This window comes from Myotis yumanensis, unplaced genomic scaffold (genome assembly GCF_028538775.1).
Source record: "Myotis yumanensis isolate MYYU_CA2020_CCGP unplaced genomic scaffold, mMyoYum1.0.hap1 SCAF_17, whole genome shotgun sequence".
Classification (NCBI taxonomy): Eukaryota; Metazoa; Chordata; class Mammalia; order Chiroptera; family Vespertilionidae; genus Myotis; species Myotis yumanensis.
Window position 1 is genome coordinate 5,733,186 of NW_027223768.1, and position 24,007 is coordinate 5,757,192.

The 24,007-nt window shown below is 58.8% G+C and overlaps 1 protein-coding gene across 3 annotated transcripts; it reads left to right on the forward strand.

The window, feature by feature from the left end:
- Positions 1 to 2,243: 2,243 nt before the first annotated feature.
- Positions 2,244 to 19,619, forward strand: CSF1 (colony stimulating factor 1). Of its 3 annotated transcripts, none has more exons than XM_070395920.1 (9): positions 2,244 to 2,549; positions 5,593 to 5,715; positions 6,881 to 6,943; positions 8,144 to 8,314; positions 11,307 to 11,454; positions 12,561 to 13,573; positions 14,035 to 14,087; positions 14,362 to 14,420; positions 15,347 to 16,236. In XM_070395920.1, exons 1-8 carry the CDS (start codon positions 2,295 to 2,297, stop codon positions 14,405 to 14,407), a joined length of 1,872 nt encoding a protein of 623 aa, XP_070252021.1. In that variant the 5' UTR covers positions 2,244 to 2,294; the 3' UTR covers positions 14,408 to 14,420; positions 15,347 to 16,236. The 3 variants fall into 3 exon arrangements, with proteins under 3 accessions (XP_070252021.1, XP_070252020.1, XP_070252022.1); XM_070395919.1 differs by lacking the exon at positions 15,347 to 16,236 and adding an exon at positions 17,682 to 19,619 and having other exon boundaries at positions 2,245 to 2,549; XM_070395921.1 differs by lacking the exon at positions 15,347 to 16,236 and adding an exon at positions 17,682 to 19,619 and having other exon boundaries at positions 2,245 to 2,549; positions 13,443 to 13,573.
- The last annotated feature ends 4,388 nt before the right edge of the window (positions 19,620 to 24,007 follow it).

Consider the following 24,007-nt stretch of genomic DNA (forward strand, 5'->3'; position numbering starts at 1 on the left):
GACTACGTGTGACTTTGGGACTCCCAAATCCACGGCCCCAGACTCATGCGAGTGGACAGGTAATAATAATAAGATAATAAGAATAAGAATAGCCTGGCTGGTGTGGCTCAGGGATTGAGTGTCAACCTATGAACCAGGAGGTCACGGTTCGATTCCCGGTCAGGGCTCTATCCCCAAGCGTGGGCCATGCAGGAGGCAACCCATCAGTGATTCTCTCTCATCTCTCTCCCTTCCTCTCTGAAATCAATAAAAATATATTTTTTTAAAAAAGAAGAAGAATAGCACTTCAGGTTCTGTGCTGAACACCTCAGGCATCGCCCTATTCATCCCTGAACACTTTGGTGAGAAAGAGAAATTAACGTCTCCATTTCACAGATGAAGGAGACACTGAGGCTGAGAGATGTTTGTCCAAAGTCACACAGCAAATGACAGAGGGGTCCAGGTCCAGGCCTGGGTAGGTGAAGAATTTCAGCTGGGGGAATGGGACCCACGCCTTAGGTGACAGGAAGGCTGCCTTGCAGACGCAGAGCTGTCTGTCCCTTGCTGAGTCTGGGGCAGGGTTGAGTTGGTGAAGGAGGAAGCAGGTAACATTTGACTCCTTTCCAAGAGGTTTATCTTGACACATTTCTGTACTTCCTGTAGCCGCTTATCATTCCTAAGAACTGTGGTGTCGACCCGTTATCTTACATTATTATTGGACAGGGAGCACTTGACAAAGACGGCGGGGCTGGGGCGGGGGGGGGGAGGGTGGTGGTGAGAAGGGGGAGTAAGCCCTCAACCTCCTTCCTCAGGGCTCTTAGCTCTGACTGCTCCCAAGCCCATGAAAGCAGGGACCACGTTGGCCTGTCCATCACCATATCCCCAGGACGAGCACAGTGCCTGCCACGTACAGTCATCACAGGGTGCACGTTTGCCGAGTGAATGAATGATTCCCTAATGGCCTCATCCCACTCGGTTGCTATTCATTGGGTACCCACTGTGTGCTAGACACTGTTGATGCGGAGATACCCGAACATGGGACCAGCCTGAAGGAAGACTCAGTCCAGAGTGGGGGCAGAACATGACTGTCAGTACCACTTTAATACTTTTTAGAATAATGCAGAGAATGAGTCAATCCACGAAATGGCAAACAGCTTGTCAGAGCCCCGAGGGAGGAAGGAGCCAAGTCCAGTGGGAACACAGGAAAAGGAACCGTTGATCTGCCAGGAGAGTGGATGGAGGCGTGGCTGGTGGAGGATGTGGTGTGGTTTCAGCCTTGAGGAGGGGGACTTTGCCTTGAAGACAGGTGGGGTCGGTCCAAGCAGAGAGGCCAGTCCCAGCAAGGGCATGCAGGTGTAAAACCCCTGCCTGAGGCCGGAGCAAGTGACAAGAGATGCCTCTTTGGGACCAGCCACCTATCATATTTCCCAGGAGGTGGGTGGGTGGGTGGGTGGCCTCACGGTGGGATTGAAACATTGAATCATAGTGAATTGAAGAAAGGAAGAGCTGGAGTTGGCATTGTAATTCATAGACGCATCTTGTTAGATTCTGCTCAGAGTCATTCTGTGTTGAGACAAAATATGATTTCATTTTCTCAGTAAATGCATTTCCAAAAACACCAAGGGAAATCTAGGACCCGGGTGCCAATCGGGAAATCTAGGACCCGGGTGCCAATCGCTCCGGGTTTTGGCAGCCAGGAGGGAACAGGGTACCAGCCAGCATTTACACAGCCCGCAGGTCAAGTGCAGGAGTGCCTCCTGGCACACCGCAGAACTCCCAGGTCGCAGTCCCTCCCCTCCTGGCTAGGTAGCCAGCCTCTGGCCTCTACCCCCTGCCCCCAGAATTGAAGGCAAGAAGAGGGGTGGGCCGCTTGGGGGCTCCTAGGCAGGAGGGGGCTGCCTGCAAACCTGCTGACTCCGGCTCCACCAGGTGCTGCGTCCTGCACAGCCCGGGAGGCCCGCCTTAGTGTTTGCCCTGCTCTCAGCCCATTCCGGCTCCGATTTGGGAATTTTCAGGCCTAAGGGGAAAGTCCCTTGAGAGGAATGTTAGAAAGAGAGCGAGCTCACCGGATCCGCCTGGAGAGCACGGAAGGAAGGAAAAGCTCTCTCCCCAGCGGCGCGGCGGTGGCGGGCTGGAGGGCGCGCGGAATTGAGCTGCAGAAGAGGCGACTGCAAGACGGGCGGGGAAGCCCAGCCCGAGGGTGGGGGCGGGGAGGCGGCTCAGTGGGCCTCTGGAGTGTGTGTTGCGCCTGTGTGTGTGTGTGTGTGTGTGTGTGTGTGTCTGGCGCCTGTCCAACGTAATTTCCCATAAACCACATGCCTAAGTCGCTTAAAAGGCTGTGCCGAGGAGCTGGCCGGCGGAGCCGGCTGGGGAAAGTGAAAGTTTGCCTGGTGCTCTCGGCGCCGCCGCCGGCTCTCCGCACTCCCGGGACAGCGGCGCGGCCCTCGGCGGGGCGCGGACTCCGCGGCGGCCAGCGAGCCAGCGAGCGATCGAGGGCGGCCAACGCGCCGGGCCGGGACCCAGCTGCCCGTATGACCGCGCGGGGCGCCGCCGGGCGCTGCCCTCCCACGGTAAGCGGCGGGCGCGGCGCGGCGCGGGGCCGGGTTGGGGCTGGAGCTCGGCTGTCCTGCCCGCGTGCGCCGGCTGCAGAGGCGCTCCGGCTGCAGCGGCTCCCGGCGGCCCCGGGTACAGAGGCTCCTCGGGGGCCCCCGCTGCTGAGGCTCCCGGCGGGCTCCGGTCGCCTTCCCATCTTTGCACGCGAGCTGCCCTCGGCCCCAGGCGCTGGTGCTGAGACCGCTGCGGCCCTGCGCTGCTCCTGGGGCTGCGGCGCTTCCCTGGGAAAGGGAAGGCTACTTGCCCCGCTGCACGAAGGGGCACACTGAGCCCCCCGCGGGCAGGAGAGAGGGGTTCGAAGCCACGGCAGGGTTCCTCGTCAGCCGGAGGCCCCCCGCCCCTCTCCCTTCTGAAGGATCTACCGCCGAGGGACGGGCACCGTGGCTGTGGCCGCGTGTGGCGCCTTCCCCTCGGGGAACCTTTCTCATCGCCTCGCACATGCTTCGAGGCCCTGCTGGGGAGTGGGCGCTTCTGGATGGAGAAAGTTCAGGGGTCACCGGCTTATAGGATGCCAGGGCTGGTGCCCAGGAACTGCTGGCACCAGACGGAGCCGGGCAAGCCGCTGCTTGTTCCAGCTCACAGACGGAGCTGTTGGGGACCTGGGTGGCTGGATCAGGTCTGTTTGTGGGGGACCAGACCCCAGAGTTGCCTGAGGATGGCTCTGAATCTTTTTCTTGCAAACTCCGGTGCAGTTCACTGGGGAGATCTTGGCTTGGTGGTGGTAGAGGAAGGTGGGGGAGGTTTGGTGTTGGGGAGGGAGCTGTGGACAGGGGCTGAGCTGCTAGGGCTGCATGGGACGAGGGCAGGAGCTGCCACAGCTCCTAGGAAGTGAAGGTGGCATGTGAAGGAGCAGCAAGTGGCCTGCCGGCAGCGGAGGAGAATGGGAGGGGAAGCCTGGGAGAAGAGAAGCGGAAAAAGGTCTGCAGGATTGGGGAAGGGGCTGCAGGTGGGGTGAGGGAGGGCAGAGCAGATCCGGAGGGGAGGAAGGGCCCAACGGAGAGAGGAGACGGGGCTGAGAAGGCAGCTGGGAGGGCGAGGTGAGGAGCAGCAAGGCCAAGACGAGGGGCTGAGGAAAGAGAAGTAAAGTGAGCAGGTTTTATTTTTAAATTATATTTATTTATGTATTTTAATCCTCACCTGAGGGTATGTTTTTATTGATTTTAGAGGGAGAGGAAGGGAGAGGGAGAAAGATTGAGAAACATTGATCAGTTGCCTCCTGTACATGTACCTTGACCTGGGGTCGAGCCCGCAACCTAGGTATGTGACCTGACCGGGGACTGAACCTGCAACGTTTTGGTGTTGGGGGATGATGCTCCAACAACTGAGCCACCCGGCTGGGGGGGCTAGTTTTAGACACGGCAGCCCGAGGGTCCGCTGACGCCAAGGTCTCTGTGGGACTTTGTTGATGGGGAAGGTGGACCAGGATGGGAGGCAGGTGAGGAGGGACAGCATCTCCGAGCCCCCGAGCCCTCAGCAGAGATTCCTTCCCGGGTTCCCCCAGAGGCCAAGGCTGGTGGGTGGGAGGAAGAAAAGGAGGAGAGAGAAGAGGCAGCCCAGCCAGATACAAGCTAGACTGTTAACCCTCGGGTGCCCATTCAGATCCTCCTCTGAGGCCCCACGGGCAGGGCATCTTCAAAGTTGGCTGCACTGTCCTCACACAGATGCCTGAAACAGCTCCAAAAGCCAGGCAGTCCCGGAGGCTAAGCATTGCCCCCCCCCCCCCCCCCCCCCGCAGCCCTCCTGCCCTTAATCATCATTGTCTTGAAGTGCCTGCGACAAGGATGTCTTCCTGAGCACCCCCCCTCCCCCCTCCTCCGGGATGGAGCCATGCTGTGCCTTCCCTTCAGGTCCTCCCTTCCCTCTCTGCCACCAAGTTCTCCCCATCTTTCCAGGCCCCCTGAGGCCCCTCCTCCCTGCAGCCTCCCTGGTAGCCCAGCCAGGGCCTCTTCTCCCGGGTGAGAGCTGGCGAACATTGAGCTTTTAGTTATATGTAAATCAGCGTGTCCCTGTGGGCTGTTTCATAGCCTCCTTGTGTTTTTCCAATGTGCTGTTTATTGGCAGCATTTGTCTTATCCTCTGGGTTACTGAGGCAGAGCCCAGAGCCTAGGAAGGTGCCAGCCCTCACCCCACCCTAGCAGCATTTCTCTGAATCTGAGGGAGACTTAGGGTGGGGGGGGGGGGCTTAAGGGGTGAGGGTGAGGGAGAGAGGAAAGAAGGGGAATGACAGGGTGTCAGGTGCCAGTTCTCTGACTTCACTCTGGGGGTGAGCAGTTACTGGGTTCAAAGAGAGGAGAGAGCTCAGAAAACATCCTTGCCGTGGTAAGAGCTGGCTGGCTGGCTGGCTGGCCGTACAGCCTGATGGGGCTCCGCTAGGCAGGTGTCAGCCAGGACGGACTGACTAGTGCTGGCATTGCCGCTGCCACCGGTTGATTTTGACAACCAGACACGGAGGGCTCCAAAGGTCTCTAGCACGGGACAGGTTCCCAGCGAAACTGAGTTTGTTTCCAGTAGCAGAGCCAGACTTGTGTGGGACCAGGTGGGAGGAAGGGCTGGGCCCAAGGGATCTGTCTCTGGCTCACAGTCTGGAAGCCAGTGCAGGTACATGACCTTGAGAGGAGTGGGCAGCTCCTAAGATGCCTGGCCCCATGTTTGATGTTGCAAGAACAGGAAAATGGGTAGAAGCAAGTCCTGCATTTAAGGAGTTTCTTGTGAAACTGGAATTTAGGCTGGTAGGTGCCTTTCCAGTTCCTCATTACAGTTCAATGTGTAGTCAGGCTTGGCCTGGGTAAATCTGGGAAGGCTTCTTGGAGGGGACGACACTCAGGTTGTCATCAAGGGAGAGGAAGGTTGTGCTGGAGCTGTTAGGCAATCCCCAGAAAGCTGAATTTGGGGAACACTGCATCCTGGGGTGAGGGATAGCTGTAGCCTTGTAGGTGTGAGGGTATGGGGGCCCTTGGGGAGAGTAAGAGCTGAGGAGAAATGGTGCTCTCTCTCTCACAGACATGGCTGGGCCCCCGGCTACTGCTGGTCTGTCTCCTGGTGAGCAGGAGTATTACCGAGGAGGAGTCGAAGCACTGTAGCCACATGATCGGGGATGGACACCTGCAGCTCCTGCAGCAGATGGTGAGTGTGTAGCCAAGCCTATCCTACCTTCTCCCCAGGGGTAAACTGAGGCAAGAGTCAGGGAGAAGGTCAAAGAGACGGGTGGTGGGCGGAGAAATAGGGCTGTGCAGGACATGGCTCCCCTGATGCTCCCCTCATTGACCTTCTGAAGGTCAGGGCCTCTGACCGCCCTGCAGGCACAGGCACGGTGGGCTCCCAGCTGGTTGCCTGGGAAAAGGATTGCCTGGAATGTCAACCAGGGATTCTCCATGTGGAGCCTGCTGTCTGTCCCTCAATGGGAGGCTTCTCTGAGGAGCCAGCCCAGTCTGCCTGCTGTGTCCAGATGTTGCCGCTAGCTCCCAATTGGGACACCAGCCTGGCACCAGGGCCTCCCCAGATTTGGAGCGGAGGCTCCGGCCTAACTCCCAGCCCTCCGCCCTCGTAGCCCTGGCTCCTGCTCGAGCCCTGCATTCAAGGAGTTTCTTGTGAAACGGGCTAGGATGGTCGGCTCGCCCTGGCCATGAAGGAGCCTGTGCCTCCTGGCCGGGCCAGCAGCATCATCAACAATTCCCAGCGTGGTTCAGCCAAGCAGAATCATTTGCTGTCATGGCCGCTGTTCTGCTCAGAAGAGAATTTACCATCCCTCTGGCCAGCCAGGCAGGGTGGGGCACCACTGGTGAAGGCCAGCTCCCGGGCTCTGAGCTTGGGGCCTGCAGGCTGGGCCTCCTGCCTCTTTTCCTCCTGCTTGTCGCTGCCACAGAAACCCCGGGGAGACCGGGAGCTACTGTCTGAGGCTTAGAATCACAGAACCATTGCTGGGGGGTGGAGAGGTAGAGGGGGTGGGGGCGCAGCAGGGGTTTCCAGGGCATTTAACCCCAGCTCCTACAGATCCTGAATCCCCAGAACTTGCCTAGCCTCTGCTTGAATTCCTGCCATGACAGGGAGCTCACTACTGCCCCCGGGAGCTTATGTCATGGAGGGGGAAGTAGAAGGAAGAGACTTCTTATCCTTTGCCAGCCCTCCCTTGGGCACGTGGGAGGCACAGGTCTGCCCCTATCTTCTTTCCAGGTGTGGTTGGGGGAAGGTGGATGAGGCTCAAACCCCGATCCACCCAGAAACTCTCATTGTTAGGCGAGCTCAGCCGAGCTGCGGATACCCTGCCACCACTGGCTGCTCTCTCTTACAGATTGACAGTCAGATGGAGACCTCGTGCAAAATCCCCTTTCAGTTTGTGAATGAGGCCCAGTTGGTGAGTTAACGGCTACTTACAGGACCCAGCGGGTATGCCCTCCTCGGGGTGGGTAGAGTGGGAGCGTGAGGGCTGGAGAAATCCAAGAGCTGGGCAGGGTGAGGTGTGAGGATCCCTGGGGGCCCAAGTCTGGGGTGCCAGGGTCCAGGGCTGGGCAGGGTGAGGGGCTCAAGTCCCCTGCTGCTCCCTTTCCTGACCCGGCACATGCCAACGTCTTCCTGTGGCCCAGGCACTTCTCTAATTTAATCTTGATGGAACCGTGGTGTGGCACACCAGTCTTGTTTATGGTCTCCAGAGAGATGAAGGGAGCACAGCTAGTGAGCGGTGGAGGTCTGATCTGCACCCAGGCAGGCCGGCACAGGCTTTGCTTATGGAAGGCACCTCCGTCTAGCAGACAGACCAGCAGCCAGGGGATCGGTCCAGCCCTTTCCCTCTTCCTCCTACCCCACCCCCCAACCAGACACCAAGTGATGCTGGGTTGGCCTCCCCATCAGTTGCTTGGACAATTTCAAGTACTTCGCAAATGTCCTCACGGCTGTCAGTGCACCCCTCATCCCGCCACTAAGGGGAGCTCTCGGAACCCTAACCTGCTACTTCCTCTTTCCTCCCCCAAACTTGTCAGGGCCCCCCCTGATCCAGAAGAAGCCTCGGTTGCTTAGCCTGGGGTTTATTAGCACCAGGCCCCACCCACTACCCCCATCCCTTGCTCCTTCCTTCCCACAAGCCTGTGATGCCTGGCCAACGCCCCCACCTCAGCCCCATTCCCGAGTTTGTTCATCTCTGTGCCCCATACCTAGTCGCCGCGATGCCCAGAAGTTGTCTCCATCTCTGAGTTTCTCCACACCTGACCCATGTATACTTCTGCTAGATCGGGAGGCCACCTCCCAGTGCAAAGAACACCCTCTGTATTCCATTCATGGGGTGCCAGGAATGCTCCTTCCAGAAAGTCAACACTCTCTCTAATCAGAACCCACATTCCCTCCCTGCACCCCAGCCCCCAGAGTGCCAGATCCCAAAGAGAGAGAGTGAAAGGCCAGCTGAGGGCAGCAGCATGCTCCTTAGCACGAGTGGTGTGGCCTCTCCACCCCGGGTTGGGTGGGTTGGGTCGGGATCGGGATGGGGGTGGGGCAGGCTGCAGCCCTCCATCTACTGGGGTGGGCGCATCTGCCAGACCATCAACTCCAGGTTCTCCTTTCTCAGCAAGACCACGTGTGTTACATTAAGAAAGCCTTTTTCTTGGCACAAGACATCCTGGAGAACACCATCAGCTTCAAGGACAACACCTCCAACGCCATCGCCCTGGTGAAGCTCCAGGAGCTCTCCGTGGGGCTGGAGGACTGCTTCCCCCTGGTCCACGAAGAGCAGGAAACGGTAGGAGGCCCTGGAGCCCGAGCCCTGGGTCAGGGCAGGGGCCGGCTGTGGTGGTCCCCGCCGTCTGACATGTGCAGAGCAATCACTTCCCTCACGCATCCCACCGCTCGCGCTTTCTCGTTCATTGCTCCATCCACACACCTTTGCTAAGGACTGACTGCGGGAGGCGCAGTGCTAGGCCCCGACCGTGTCTCCAAGAACAAGAACTACCTGGTTCTAAACCTCGTGGAGCGTGCAGTCAAGTGAGATTGGCAGCCATTAAGCAGTAACAAGCAAAACCCTTCCTCCATCCCACAAGTAGTTAACGAGTGCCTACTGTGTGCCACGCACTGTTCTAGACACCAGGAAACCAAAGATGGGCAGAAATCCCACGTTCACGGAGCTTCCATTTGGGGGCGGTGAGACAGTTCACAAAATACAGGTCGAACATGCGGCACGTCGACGGCGGGAGCTGCGTGGCTGGAGAGAAAAGCAGGGGAGGGAAGACCTGCAGGAGTGAGGGGGGCCGTGAAGGAGGGAGAAACAGGGCTCATTTAAGAGGGTGGGGAGGAAGAGCCAGGGAAGACTTTGAGGAAGAAAGTTATTTTTTGAGGCCCAATGGTGGGTAAGTTAGGAAGCGGCGAGGCTGGTCAGAGCATTCCAGAACCGAAAATGGTATGCAGGAGCCCTGAGGTGAGGAGCAGCAGCCTGCACATTCGGGACCCATGCAGCATGGCTCGGCGTGGAAGTGAAGGGCGGGGAGGATCGCTGGGGTCCTGACCGGATGGGATTTGGCCTAAAGAGCGAGGCAGCGTGGTGAGCCGGCCAGTGACCGGACCTAATTGGTGTTGTGAGACCTTTCTGGTTGCTGTGCAGAGAAGGGGCTGTGGGAGCAGGTTTGGAGGCTGGGAGACCAGCAGGAGGCCCAAGTCCCAGCCCGAGATGGGATTTGGCCACGTGGAGGTCAGTGTCACTGGCTGGTGCCAGATCAGGGTGAACAGAGGGGACCTCAGCTCCAAAAGATGCAGAGAGAGAGGTCGCCAGAGGGAGCGTGGGTTGAGGGAGGAGCCTTTTTAAATAAGAGAGGTATGAAAGCTGCGGTTTCCCAATATTAAGGTTCTTAAGACTCACTTGGGGAGCTTATTTAAAACCCAGATTCCCAGTGTGCACCCCTAGAGCAAGCATGTCAAACTCACTGCTTGCGGGCCTCAGGCCGCGGGTTTGACATGCTTGTAGAGAGTCTGATTCGTGGGTCTGCAGGTGGGCCCAGGAATTTGCATTTGAACAAGCCCCCCCCACCCCTCCCCGTGAATGCCCACGGGACAGGCTCCAGGAGGGATGCAGCCCTGGGAGCTAGAGGAGCTAGTCTCCTGCAGGGACGCTGGGGAGGGATTCGGGCTCCTGAGGAGAGGAGACACAAGCTTGTGGACACAGTGGGCATCGGGGACCTTCTGTCTAATGGGCCCTGTTTTCTCCAGGAAGAGGCCAGAGAGCCAGGGTGGCCCTTTACAGTGGCCGGGGGGAGGCGGCAGGAAATGCTTCCTCTACCTAGACCAAACTGGATCGTCCATTTGGCCAGAGTCACCCAGCTCAGGTCCAGGTCTTCTCATTCCTGCAGCCTTTCGTCCTTTACCTGGTCCACATTGATGAGGGGCCTGCTATGCCCGGCCTTGGGCGCGCAGCCATGCCTACAACCTCACAGCCTAGAAAAGTTCTGCCCTGTGCAGCTCTGTTAGGGGAAGCGTGGTATCTGGAAGTCCTCAGCGAGTCGGCCACCGATGATGCCATAGGCGTGCACGGCACTGCCTGGTGTGTGCGACAGGAGGCGGGCCCTACACGGAGCCCTGAGGAATGCCCGAGTTTGAAGTCAGGTGGCGGAGGCTGGTCAGGAGTTGGAGAAGGAGCTGCCAATGTTGGGAGGAAAGGCAGGAGTGTGAGGGGTCCCAGCGCTCCAGTGCGTGTGGGAGCCTGCGTCCCCCGAGCAGAAGAGAAAAGAGTAGCTCGAGAGATGGGGCTGGGCAGCCTTGGACCTCCTTCCAAGACCCACCAATGCCAGAGAAGGACCCACAGCCATGGCCTGCTCCAGGCCATGCTCCCCACCACGGCACCAGCCATCCACCTCCCTGATAGCCCCTCAGACGGGTCCTCTTTGCTTTATGGATAAGGTCAACAGTTCTTGACATGGCCAACCAGGACCTGCAGGACCGGTCCTGGCTGACCCCTCTCAGCTGCACCTCTCACTGCTTTCCTCCTGGCTGGTACTGTAGCCATTCTAGCCTTCTTTTTTTCTTTCAACAGTTCAGGCTCTTTCCTGCCTCAGGACCTTTGCACAGTCTGCTTCCTCTACCTAGACCAGTGATGATGAACTTTTTGAGCTCGGCGCGTCAGCATTTTGAAAAACCCTAACTTAACTCTGGTGCCATGTCACATATAGAAATTTTTTGATATTTGCAACCATAGTAAAACAAAGATTTGTATTTTTGATATTTATTTTATATATTTAAATGCCATTTAACAAAGAAAAATCAACCAAAAAAATGAGTTCACATGTCACCTCTGACACACGTGTCATAGGTTCACCATCACTGGCCTAGACAGTTCTCTCCAACTCCGCCTCTTTTCATGGTTAACTTTGCTCATCGGTTAGTCAGTTCTTAGGCACGTTGTCATACACACTCAGTCATTCAGAACCCCCTCACATTCAGGACTCGCCACACTGTAGCAATGGCTTTGGTGCCTGTGCCTTGCTGGACTCAATGTCCAACTTGGTCAGGGACCGCCTCTCTCATTCATTGCCTGATTCCCAGGTAATGACCATGTGCCTGGCGCATATTGGTGAATAAATGAGATAGCTCCTGGCCTCCGGACTGATTCTGCTGCAGATGAGGGGAGAGGGGAGGGAGAACATGAAAGAAGAAAAGGAGGCAGATGTGAGAAAGGCCACGGAAGTTAGACAAGCTGGAGCCGCTGAGCCAATGCTGAGCCTCACCCGGGGGACCTGCTCTCCTTCCAGGCCTGTGTCCAAAATTTCTCTGAGTCACCCCTCTGGGCGCTGGAGAAGATCAAGAACGTCTTTAATGAAACAAAGAACCTCCTTAAAATGAACCAGAGCATTTTCAGCAAGAATTGCAGCGACAGCTTTGCTAAGTGCTCCGTCCCAGGTAAACGGCAAAGGGACCAGCAAGGGTGAGGCAGGGGAGAGCGTGTGGAAGAACGGGGACTGGGCGGTGGGACGTGGGGCTGGAGGGACCCCCGGAGGCAGCCTGGCTGCTACTCGTCTCCTGTGTGTGTAGATGTGCTTGTTTTGTGTAAACATGTGGCTTCATGCATCTCTGAGTGGTCCTCAGCACATGTCTCTTCTGACATGTGTGTGCATGTACACCTACATATGTCTGCATGTCAAGGCATCAAGAAGGACCATGCTGGTGGCTGTGAGATTAGGGAGCAGGCAAGGGGACCCCTCGGGGAGAGCCCTGCAGGCATGGAGGCTCTTTGGCTCCGCAGGGGGCGGGGGGTTCCTTGGAGAGAGCAGAAGTTCCTCCTGGGAGTCAGGGCCCTGGCTCTGAGAACCCCGCTGCCAATCACCAGGATACCCAGGCTCTCGAAGTCCTCAGGATGCCTTGAGTGTCCCCTCAAGGGACAGGCTGGATTTGAAGTCTGAGCATCATTCAAACTCTCCCAGTGCTGGCACCGGCTGCACCCGTGCACCCTACATGTCCTCGTCTCTGCGTCTCGTGTCATGTGTGCCCTCATCCGTGCAACCTTGCTCCCCGAGGCAGGGACTGAAGCCCTGCCACCCAGCACCTGCCAGTGGCCAAGTCCAGTCTCCTTGTTTCAATCCCAAGGCCTCAAGCCTTGGCCACAGTCCAGCCCCAGCCGTTGCCGCCTGCGGCTGTGGCCCCTGCTGTGCATGGCACCACCTTGCTCCTTCCAGCCAACGCAGTGGGGCTGAGGGTGTCTGGTGTTAGCCCTGGAGGCCTCTGCTTACCCCTCGCTTGGCGTCTGCCCACCTGGAACCCCGGGAAGAGCTGCGCTCCGGTCTTCCCTGACCCCAACCCCAGGCTGCGCCTCTCAATCCTGCTTTCTGTTCTCACCCATAAGACCCTGCAGTTCGCACCTTCCCTGCCTGTGCCAGTCCTGTCGTACCCTTAGCCCCAGGGCTGAGTTAGCGGATGCGGGGACCCTCTCGAGTCCCTCGGGAACGCTGTGCTGGAGGCTGGTGACTCTAGCTCCTCCGTCTTTCTCTCTCCCTCTGTGGTTCTTTCAGATGTGGTGACCACGCCTGATTGCAACTGCCTGTACCCCAAAGCCACCCCTAGCAGTGACCTGGCCTCTGCCTCCCCTCAGCAGCCCCTTACCCCCTCCGTGGCCCCTCAGGCTGGCTTTCCCTGGGCTGACTCTGAGGGGACAGAGGACAGCTCCCTCTTGCGCAGTGAGCAGCCCCTTCGCACAGAGGACCCGGGCATTGCCAAGCAGCGACCACCCAGGAGCACATGCCAGACCCTTGAGTCACCAGAGACCCCAGGCGCCGAGGGAGGCCCCGTCGGAGGTTCGCCTGAGTCCCAGCCCTCGGCGGGAGCCCCCGTCTCTGAGATGGAGGACGTTCTCGACTCTGTGTTGAGCGCTAACTGGGTCCTAGAAGAGGCCTCTGGAGAATCTAGCGAGGGGCCTGCACCCCGAGGTCCAGAGCCCTCCCCCTCCAGGCTGGGAGGAGGCAGCGTGCAGGCGACAGCCACCAGACACAGCAACCTCATCTCAGCATCTCCACTCCGCGCATCAGCCAAGGGCCAACCGCCAGCGGATGGAACTGGCACCCTCCGGCCCAAGGGGGGCTCTGGGAGAACCACCGGCCAGGCCTGGAGTCACACACCTGAGAAGACAGACCGTCCATCTGTGCCGCCCAGAGACGCCCAGGCGCCAGGCTCTGCCAGGCCCCTGTTCCTGCGCCCGAGAGGCCTCAGCCGGCCCTCCACTCTCTCTGCTCAGACCAGGCTTCCGGGCAGCCACGCCTGGGACAGTGTCCTGCCCCTCGGGGGGCTGCAGGGCAGGAGGAGCACCCGGGAGCGGAGGAGCACCGCAGGGCTGGAAGGAGGACCAAATGAGGGGGCGGCCGCACCCCATGCCCATTTTAACCCTGTTCCTTTGACAGACATAGGCTGGGTGCTGCCGCCCTCCACCCCCCAGGCCGGCAAGATTGTGCGCCCCCTGCTGGTGCCCAGCGCCATCCTAGTCCTGCTGGCCGTGGGCGGCCTGCTGCTCTGCAGGTGGCGGCGGCGGCGGGTAAGAAGAGCCCGGTGGCCGAGAGGCGGGCACCTCCTGGGGACAGTGGCGCAGCGGGTGGAGGAGCAGGTCCAGGCAGGCTGGCTGGGGGGCAGCCTGGGTCCTTCAGACGCTCACACCAGGAAGCTGGCTGAGCACAGAGGAGGGGAGGTGGACAGGGAGGGTTTCTTCAAGATGGGGGGGCTCATGGTATAAGGTCAGCAGAAGGGCAGGGCAGCAGCGAGCGGGAGAGAATATTCCTGGGCCAGAAGCACATGGAGGAGCGAGATGCTGTGTGCACCAGGGCAGGGCCTGGGGCCAGGACATAGGAGACAGCCTCGCGGGGCGGAGACGGGGGCCACCAGCACGGAGGCCTCAGGAAGCTCCCCTGGAGGGGGAGCTGGGGGAGCCCTGCCTGGGGAGGGGACCGTGTCCCCCCAGGCCCTCCAGCTGCTCAGTGAGCTGCCCTTTTCTGTCCCCAGAGCCATCGAGAGCTACAGACGGTGGATTCTCCCCTGGAGCAACCAGAGGGCAGGTGAGCTTCGGGGCTGGGTGGCTCTATAGGCATCGGGGGCCTGTCTTGGCACCTGTTTCCCCTCTACATTTGGGGAGACTTGCTCCCACTTGCTCTGAGGCAGTGGAGCTCGGGACAGGATGGGGGAGGAGAGGAGGAAGGGTCTGGGGTTTCTCCTGATTTCTTCACAGGGTGAGGCAGGTCTGGTCTCCTGGATCTGAGAGGGTTAGAGCACGTGTGCGGGGGGTGGGGGGCCCACTTAGGAGTCTGACGTCACCCTGTGCTCTGCCCGCAGCCCCCTGACCCAACATGAGGACAGACAGGTGGAAATGCCGGTGTAGCGGGAAGGCTAAGGTAAGCCTCTGGTTTTGGATCCCTCTCCACCCCTTAAAATTAGCTCCGTCCTTTTCCCTCACCCTAACACGGAGATACCACCACCTCCCCGGAGGCCCACACACTTGGCTCGCACCCCTCTCTCCTCTTCCCACCATCACCAGGGCTGCCAACCTCTCCTTTCTGGGTCCTCAGGGCCCCTCCGTCCCCTCCACCCTGTCTGAGGCCAGGCCCCTTCCCTCTGCATTGGCAGCGGCTTCTTCTTCTTAATAATAATAATTCTTTATTGTTGAAAGTATTACATATGCCCCATCCCCGCCCCCATTATGCATTGGCTTCTTATTCCTGCCCTGAGCTTCTGCTCTTGCTGCCACTGCCCACACCAGAGCCCCCAGATCCTCCTGTCAGGCCTTTACCCTCCTGGAGGGTTCCAGTGGCCGTGCATCGCCAGCCACTTCCAGCCACTCTCCCTGCCTGGCCCCCAAACTCCCCGGCAGCTGCTGCTCTGAGTCCCTCTTGCCGGTTTCCGTTCTGCTTGCACCCTGGTCTGACCCTCCCCCAGCCCAGATGACCCCCCTCCCTTTTAATTCATGGAGCCATAGAGCCTTAGTGTTGGAAGGGCTCTCAGCGGTCACTAGGCCGAGCCTCCCACCCCAAAGGGGCCTCCCCTCTCTGCCTCCCAGCGTCCGATCACACACTTGGGGAGCCAGGCAAGCTCCCTGCCATCTCCGGTAGCACCCACAGCACCCACAGCACCATGAGGAAGCCCTTCCTCAGGCAGGTCCAGCGGCTTTTCCGCCACCTCCCATCCCCCCGGGATGATCCTCCCTCTACTGTCCTGAGAGCCCTCTCGTACCTAAAGCCAGCTAGTCACGTCCCCTTTAAGACTTCTCGAAGCTCAATGTGGCCAAGGCCCTCAAACATTCCTTATATGATGTGGTTTTCAGACCCCTCACCATCCTGGTCGCCCTCCTTTGGACACACTCGTTTGTCAATGTCCCCTGCCAGTGTGGCGCCCAGCCCTGGACACAGTGCCCCAGACGTGGTCTGACCAGCTCAGAGTGCATGGGACTGTTGCCTGCATTGATCTGGACACTGTTCTGCTATGCGCACAGATTAAGTTTGCATTAGTTTTTTGAACTTTTTTTTTTTTTACAACTGCATCATATTGTTGTCTCATATTTAGCTTGTGGTCTGTTAAAAGCCCTAGTTCCCTTTCCCATAAACCTCTGTCAAGCCAGACCTCTGTCCTGTACTTTGGGCAGATTCACTGTTTTAACCAAAGATTAGTTTGTATTCATCCTTGTGAAAACTGCCCTGCTGGTGTCTGCCCATCGCCCGAGCCCACTGAAGTGGCCCCCATCCCAGTCCTGTCTCCCTGGCCCCCCCAAGTGTGTCTCCCGCACAAGGACGGGTGCCTTTTGGGGTCCTCACCCACGTGGATAAAGATGTGACCCTCGTGACTCCTTGCCCCTGGCTCTCGGGCCAGGCGGCCCCGTCCCTCCCTTTCCTCCCCTCCCCTCCGCCCACAATCAGCCACAGGAAGTCTTCCTTCCTGATATCTCCTCTGGTCCCTCCAGTCGTTCATACCCCTCTGCCCTCTTGTATTTGGTTAATACTGTATCGATTTGCACTTACTTGGATGTTGTTTTTATACATTTCAGTTCTTGTTTTATGTGTATGTGGACATCCCGCACCCGGAATCAGGCTGTAAGCCCCTTGCGGGCAGGGACCGTGCCTTCCACTGATTTGGCATTTCTTTTTCTGCCCCGGGTTCTCATACAAAGAGGGCTTCTCCGCACGTGGCCAAGAACTCAATAAACATCGACCAACTGGCTTCAGGGCTGACAGACCCATGGACTCTGGCCAGCTGCCTCTAGTTAACCAGCCTTCTGGCGAACCCGTTAACCAGCTCACTGACTGACTGACCAGCTGGTAACCGCCTAGTTGGTTACTTGTTGACTGGGGAGCTGATTGGCTGACTGACTGGCTGGCCGATGAGTTGGGGAGACCTATGGAGTTTCACCCCGTGCCCAACGTGAGCCAGCGCTTAGGGCCTTCCCAGGTGTAGGGCCCCGGGCCCGGGCCACTCCTAGGAGATGGGGGATCTGACGAGTGTTCTACACCAGGGAGCCTGTTCAGAAAAGAGCAAAGATAACACATCTGGGACCCTGAGGTCCACCTGGTGGGTGTGGAGAGTGGGCCAGAGGGACCCTGGCAGGGTGGTCTCCAGGTCAGGCACTCGGAGTCCCAGGGAGAGTCAGGGCCAGCGCTGGCCTGATTGCCACTATGACAGGAGAGGGGGTGAGGGCCCTCAGAGAAAACCACCCCCAGCCCTCCCTGTCGGAGCTCGCCCGCTCGGTCCTTCTTCCCTGTGGCCCAGCAGTGCCCAGTGCGGCTCGTGTCCAGTCCAGGGCTCCTCCCTCCTGTCCCTCCGGAGCCTGGGAATGGGCTGGGAGCCAGAGGGCTGGTCCCATCTCTCGCCTTGCCCATCACAGCCTTGGCCAGTGGGGCCTATGATGGCCTGGGAGGGGAGCTCCACACAGGGCCCAAAGTCAAGCTGCTGGCCGGAGTCCAGGGGATTTCTGGTCTGAGAACAAAGCGTTCTGAGGATGCCGGGCCTGGGGACAGGCTGGGGGCAGGGTGGGGAGGGAGGCAGGCCCTCACTCCCATGGAAGATGCAGGGAGGCCCATCCGGAAGGAGGCTGCTTAGGGTGAGCATGTGATAGGGAGGGATTTCCTTATCCTGGGACCACCTCTGGTGCTTCCTCTTCAGTTACTTCTGCTCTGCTGTCCCCGATACGGTGTGTGCCCCTCTGTGGTGAATGCCTGCAGGTGGACACGGGACCTCTCTTTGCTAGAGTGAGCAGAGCTCATCCTCGGCTCACTGGGCCGAGGCCAGTGACATGGTGTTGCCCGAGGAGGGGTCTAAGGGCACTCGAATGCCCCCCTTCCCTCCCTCAGACCCCTCTGCTCGAGCAATGCCCTGCACCCCTGCTTAGACCCCCACCAGGCCCGCCCCCCCCCGCTGTGGTCCTTGCTCCCCCAGGAGGAGGCAGGAGGTGAGGGCAGTCTGGCCCGCGGCTTGGACCCCTGCCAGAGAAAGCGGCCTGGCCCTTGCGGTGTCTGGGTGGCCGGGAAGGCGAGGGCAGGGACCGGGGACGGGAGGAAGTCCTCCCTACAGCACCAGCCCACAGGAACGCCAGACGCCCCCACGCATGTCCTCGGCGACCCCTACCTCGCTCCCACTCGCTGACGGGCCTCTCTTTCTCTCTCCCACAGCTGGGCACACAGGACAGTCTCTCCACGGCAGGAGATGTTACGGGGCGTCCACCCGCCTCCTCCGCCATCCTCCTGGGAATGTGGCCTGCCCACCCTGAGAGCTCCTGCCAACCAGGACTAGGCCAGAGCAGCTGGGCTGGCCCCTCCACCCTCGACCCCCAGACTCTGGACTGACTCAGAGAGGGCCGGCGGGTGCCTCATGCTGCTGATATTTATCGTGAGCCCTGGAGGCTCCCATCTGCTTGAGGGGGGCTGGCGAGCCCCGAGGAGTACTCTCTGCCCCTGGGGCTGTGCCCTCCTCCCGCCCCCTCCAGCCAGCACCTGGGCAGGGACCCAGAGGCCCGTGGCTGTGGACAGCAGAGTGGGCGCTGAGGAATGGAAGAACCCTTGCGCCCAGGGATGGGTCCCTGCCCCAACGAGTAAGCACATGTCACAGAGAGATGCCTGAGATTGGCGGGGCGGGACAGCGTCAGCTGGTTTCCTGGAAATGTGGGCGGCCCAGAAGCCGGGATGAGAAGGCTTGCCTGCCGCGCCGACAGCCCTCCACTGGCAATGCTGGTGCCAGGCAGAGAGGGGAGGCCAGCCCTGCCCTCGGGACCTGCTGGGCTCTCGATGCCAAGGTGAAGCCCAAGGCCGGCCGCGGCCCCACTGGCCCTCCAGAACCTGCCGGAGCTGCCCCGGGAGGCCGTCCAGGGGCGCCCCTCTCGAAGGAAGCCATTGCACTGTGAAGACTGGACCTGCCTGCTGTACAGCTCCGATGCACATCTGTCCGCCCTCCGCCCTCCAGCCTCCCCAGCTTCTGCACTGACCGCCCGAGCCAGCCTCACCTGGAGGGAGCCCCTGAGCCCTGACCTTCCGCTGATCTGGCCTCTGACTCCCTGGGGTGGATGGGGCGGGAGAACGCCTGGGCTGCACCAGAGCAGGTCTCTAGGCTGCTGTTGGCCCAGGTTTCTGCATTTTGCACTTTGACGTTCCCAAGAGGGAAGTGACTAGTGGAAGGGAGAAGGGTGGGGAGGGCAGAGACTGACACGGGAGGGTCTTTGAAATGATGGGTATGCCCCCGATGTTGGGGGAGGCGTCCACGCCCTGACCCCTGCCGCAGCCACAGCTGCAAGGCCGCTGCCCGCAGGCACCCGGGGCTGAGCGGGCTGTCCCTGTGAGGAGCCTGGTAGGCAGTGATACCTCCAGTCTCACCCCACGCACCCACCCAGGACCACAGTCTCTGTGACCAGGCAAGCCAGGGTGGGAGAGGGACCGAGCGTCTATTGCCAAGTCTGCCTTGAGGACCTCCGCTTCCTGGGCCAGCCCCCGGCTGCAGCTCCAGAGCTGGGCCGCAGGTGGCAGGGCTGTCAGGTGCCCTTGGTCCCTCTGTGCAGCTGCGTCCCTTCTCTCCTGCTGTCCTGGGCCCTCCATGGAGAGGCCACCCTGCTGGCTGCTGGGCAGGGCCCCCCACCTTCCCTTCCTGCTCTTGAAAGTGAAGGTCACTGGTCCCCGATGGCTGAGGGAGGAGCAGAGGACTCCCGGTGGGACTCGGCCTCCTAGTCATAGACTCTATTTGTTGCCAGGAAGTATGTATTTAAAAGTGGAAGGAAGAAACAACACAGGAAAAGGCATTCCTGCTCCACCCCCACCCCTTAAACGTATAGTATTTTCAGAGTCAAGAAAGCAAAGAGCTTCCTTCCGAAATGGGTTGGATTTGCTTTCCTGCCTCGGGCGGGCGCGGGAGGGCCCAGGGCCGCCTCGGGTGGCTCCCCGGCTGGCCGCACAGGACCCCTTCTTTTCTCTGAGAAAGCCGAGAGGGAACATTGGCTCACACACTGTGAGATTTTGTTTTTACACTTGGAAGTGATGAATTATTTTATATAAAGTCATTTAAATATCTATTTAAAAAATAGGAAGCTGCTTATATATTTAATAATAAAAGTGCACAAGCTGCCACGTGTGCGTCCTGGGGAAAGTTGTTTTTGGGGTGTGGGTGGCAAACATGGGGGGTTGGGCATCAGCTGTTGCGTGAGACCCCGCTCAGAAAGCTTTTCCCAAGACACACGGGGAAGAAAGGTTCTCTCCAGGCTCCAGCCTTGTTACCCAAACTTCCTGCGTCGCTTCCCAGACACCCGCCTCTGCGCATCTGTTTAATAGGGACGCCACCCAGCAGCCAGGCTGAGGCCTGGCCACCGCCCCGCCCCTGCCCGGCCTCGCCCAGCCTGGGAAAGTGGCTGGTTGGGCTCTGTCCAAGGGTGAGGGGCCTGCAAGGACCAGGCTCCTGACCTCTGACCCCTGCTGTCCAGGTCCTGGCAGAGCTCTGTGGTGAATGGGGAAGGTCTCTGGGCTGGGAAGTGGGTGAAGCTGAGGGGGAGTCTGCAGATTGTGGGAGGGGCCTCGGGGCCTGATCCTACGTGAATGGAGAGGAGACCAAGGATGCCTTGGAGGCAGGGGGAGGGGGTGGGGAGGGGGGGTGAGAATGGGAGTGTGTGGGGGGGTGAGGGATGCTGGAGGGGCAGGCGAAGCTGTGACAAGAAGGGCCTCCCCACTCCTGAGAGTGTGATGGACAAAGTCTTGGGTCACTGGTTCTCAACCCTGGCTCACCTGAGAAGACACTGGTACCCACGCCCCGCCCCAGATGAACTAAATCAGAATCTCAGGGGGAGGCTCAGGCCTCAGGCATCAGAAATTTTGAAAGACATCCCGAGTGATTCCAACGTGACAGGAGTGAGAAGCACGTAGGGCTACACCGAGTTAAGTGGTGGCTATTGAAGCTTCGTTAAAATGAATGAGTGGCCACGCGGTTCCTCAGTCGCACTAGCCACATATCACAGGCGCAATAGCACCCAATAGGGCGTTGGCCTCATCAAGGGACTCCTATTGGACAGTGCTGCCCAAGACACCCTGTCCCTGCACTTAGGCGACCAAGGTTATAGGACAAGGACTGGCACCAGCCGGCTTGGCCAGGATCTAAGTTCCCAGGAGCCTCCGTCATCTCTCCTGTGCTCATGACCCCCACCCTGGCCTCATTTCCCTGAGCTAGCTCTTCCCTGTTTATCAAAAAGCCCCCCAGAAAAGAAACTTACATATTTTCCTTCAAGGCCCAACTTAAAAGTCTCCTCCTCTAAGAAGCCTTACTAGCCTGACCCAGGCCCCTGAGGCCCTCCCAGGCATAGGCCCTTCCTCCCCTGTGTTCCCACAGAGCCTTTTTGTCTGTCTGTCCCCCCAGGCTGAGCTGTGGCAGGAACTCTTCTTTGCCTCCCAGTGCTTAGAACTACCTGGCACACAGTAAGTGTTCAATAAATGTGTGAAAAGATTGACCCGGTCCTGCCCTGGTCGGTGGCTCAGTGGTTAGAACATCAGCCTGTGCACCAGAGAATTGTGGGTTCAATTTCCAGTCAAGGGCACGGACCTGGGTTGCAGGGCCAATCCCCACATTGGAGGTGAGTGTGGGGAGGCAACTACTAGGTGTGTCTCTGTCTCATCTATGTTTCTCTCCGCCCCCCCCCCCCCCACCTTCCACACTCTCTCTAGAAAATAAAATAAGAGATTGATATAGTTCTGAATGCATGAACAGGAGTGTAGTCATGCAAATTCTGACTTAACTGGTGGCCTTTTCTAGAGCCTTTACTGGTATTAGCCCATGGCATGTATTTTGAACTAGGGACCCGGTGCACAGATTTGTGCACATTGAAAAGAAATTAATTAGAAGGTGGCTGGCAAGGCAGGACTGGGCGAGATGAGCCGGACATGCCCTGGAGCCAACCTCCTAAGGTCCCTCCACAGCCAGCCGCACCTGGGGTGGCACCGTGGCTTGAAGGGCATCTGCAAGGTCCCTCTGGCAGGGGGGGTCCCTCGGCCTGGCCTGCAGGGATCAGGCCAAAACCGGCTCTCAAACATCTCCCGAAGGGGCCTGGAGTGTGAGAGGGCACTCTGCAAAGTTGCTGTCATACAGGGTGTGGGATGCAAACGCAAGTGTGCAGTAAACCGGATTAGGGTCGACAGCGCCCCAGCAACAACATAACCCACGGCCAAAGGTGGAGTCTCACAGCCCCGCGAGGAATCGGGCTTCCTCCTCTCTGGTTTCGGGGTGCGTCACCCGAGAACCATCACTGCCAAGTCACTGCAGCTTGGCAGCCCCTGTGTTGAGCATCTGCCCCCTGGTGGTCAGTGCATGTCATAGCGACAGGTCAGACAGTAGGAAGGACACTTAGCATAGTAGCCTTGTATATAGAGAGATTACATAGAGCAGTGGTTCTCAACCTGTGGGTCATGACCCCTTTGGCGGTCGAACGACCCTTTCACGGGGGTCGCCTAAGACCATCCTGCATATCAGATATTTACATTACAATTCATAACAGCAGCAACATTACAGTTATGAAGTAGCAACGAAAATAATTTTATGGTTGGGTCACAACATGAGGAACTGTATTTAAAGGGCCAGAAGGTTGAGAACCACTGATATAGAGAGATAACTACAATTCATTAGCCAAGCAGAGAAGGCATTTCCAGCAGGAGGGTTGCCCGGCTTCTGATGGCGATGGGGCTGGGTTAGAGCCCTGACTGATCCCTGGGCTGTGGATCGAATGTACCTTCCCAGGCCTTTACGCAAGGACTGGCGACAAACAAACCAAACAACCCCCCAAACCAAATGAACCCTGCCGCCCACGTGCCTCCCCAGAAGCCCCAGGAGACATCCAGAAACAGAGGCCCAAGACCTCAGCAAGCCTGTCCTGGGCTTCAGAGGCCAGACCTGCTTGGGAAATGTCATCGACAGAACAGCAGTCCCTGTGGATGCAGAGCAAGAGGACTTGGGGAGCTGGCCTGGGTCTCTGACTGCTTAGCCTGTGAACTTGGGCCAGTGTTTCACCTCCCTGACCCCACATTTCCCATGCCCTACCGCTTTAAGAACACAAGCCAGGTACACCTGGGCTGACGCTCAAATGAGAGGCACGTGTGCACGCCAAAGGTCTGCCCCCAAATTAAGTGTGTCCCGGTGTTGCCCCGTCAGTGGGTCTCACGGAGCCCAGACCGAACACAGCCCCCTCCGGGCAGGCCCTGGGGACCCAGGATGCTGCCAGGGCCCGGCTGTTCTCAGTGGCAGGTGGCAGAGCTGGGTGCTTCCTGCTGGGGTAAGGATTCCGGGGTTTCTGGCTGGAGGGAGGGGCAGGTAGGAGCCCGGAGGAGAAAGTAGGGTGGGTTGGATGCCCGTTAGCAGGCAGGGTCAGGAACTCCGGTTTTCAGTGTGCAAGCAGAAGGGCCCGGCCAAACCCCAGACCATTATCCGGCCACAGAAAGGAAAGTGAATCAGGCGACCAGGAAGAAGCCTGAGGTTAACCTCGCGCAGACAGCGGCCCACGGCAGGGGAGGGCTTGCTGGGTGTCTGGGGTCTGGATGGGTGTCTGACAACCCCTCGAACAAGACGCGAAAGTCACTGGAGTGTGGGCAGTGGCCAGGCAGCCCCGCGGCCCGGGCAGCACTGGCGGCATGGGGAAAGGGCCCCCCCATCAGCGCTTTTGTCCCCAGGTTTTCGGCCCCAGTTTCTGGGAGGGGGTGGATCAGGCCCTGCTGCCCTGGATGCTGGGACTGCTGAGGGAGCAGGGGGGCCACGCCAGCCTGGAAAGCCCCAGGGCACAGTGACGACGGCAGAGAGCTCGCTCCCAGTGCCCTGCAGGGCCATGGCTGCCGTGGCCGTCCCTGGTCCAGGACCACAGGAAAGCCCACATGGAAAGGTCGCTGGCGGCAGGCACCTGGGCTGAGGCAGGCACCTGGGCTGAGCCTGGTGTCTCCACGAGGAGTCCAGGAAGGAGTCTGTATACCATCAGAATTACATTGATGTTAATTTAACTGATTGTTATAACTTAAGATGCTAATGGTACCTCCCAGGGCGACCATTAAGAAAACAGTAGGAAATATCTACTAAGAGAAATGAGGAGGGAATTCAAATGCCATCCCTGCGTATTTTCCTTTGAAAGCCTCCTGGCTCTCTAGTTGTCAGTGAAATGCCGGGAGCCTTAACTCCGTGAGGAGAGGAGGGGTGCTCACACTCCTTCCCCCTGGGTCCCTTCGTTTTCCAAGCGTCTTCCCAAATAAGACCACGTTTCCTCTTCACAAAAACCCTGTGAGGCAAGCTTTATAATATCAGTTTTCTAAGTGAGGGCTCTGGGGCTCAGAGAGATTAGGGAAGTAGCCCGAGGACACACAGCCAGTGTGAAAGGTGGGACTACACTGAGGTCTGTCTGATTCACGGACAGGGCTCCTTCCTCCAAGTCCAGCTCAGCACGTGGCCACCAAGATGCTGGCTTCCTTGTCCTTTGCTCCTTCTCCTCAATTTTAAAATATCA

Coding starts and splice junctions, on each gene's coding strand:
- CSF1 (XM_070395920.1), top strand. CDS start 2,295: ATGCCTAAGTCGCTTAAAAGGCTGTGCCGAGGAGCTGGCCGGCGGAGC. Junction 6,944..8,143: donor TTGTGAATGAGGCCCAGTTG/GTGAGTTAACGG, acceptor CTCCTTTCTCAG/CAAGACCACGTGTGTTACAT. Junction 11,455..12,560: donor TGCTAAGTGCTCCGTCCCAG/GTAAACGGCAAA, acceptor TGGTTCTTTCAG/ATGTGGTGACCACGCCTGAT.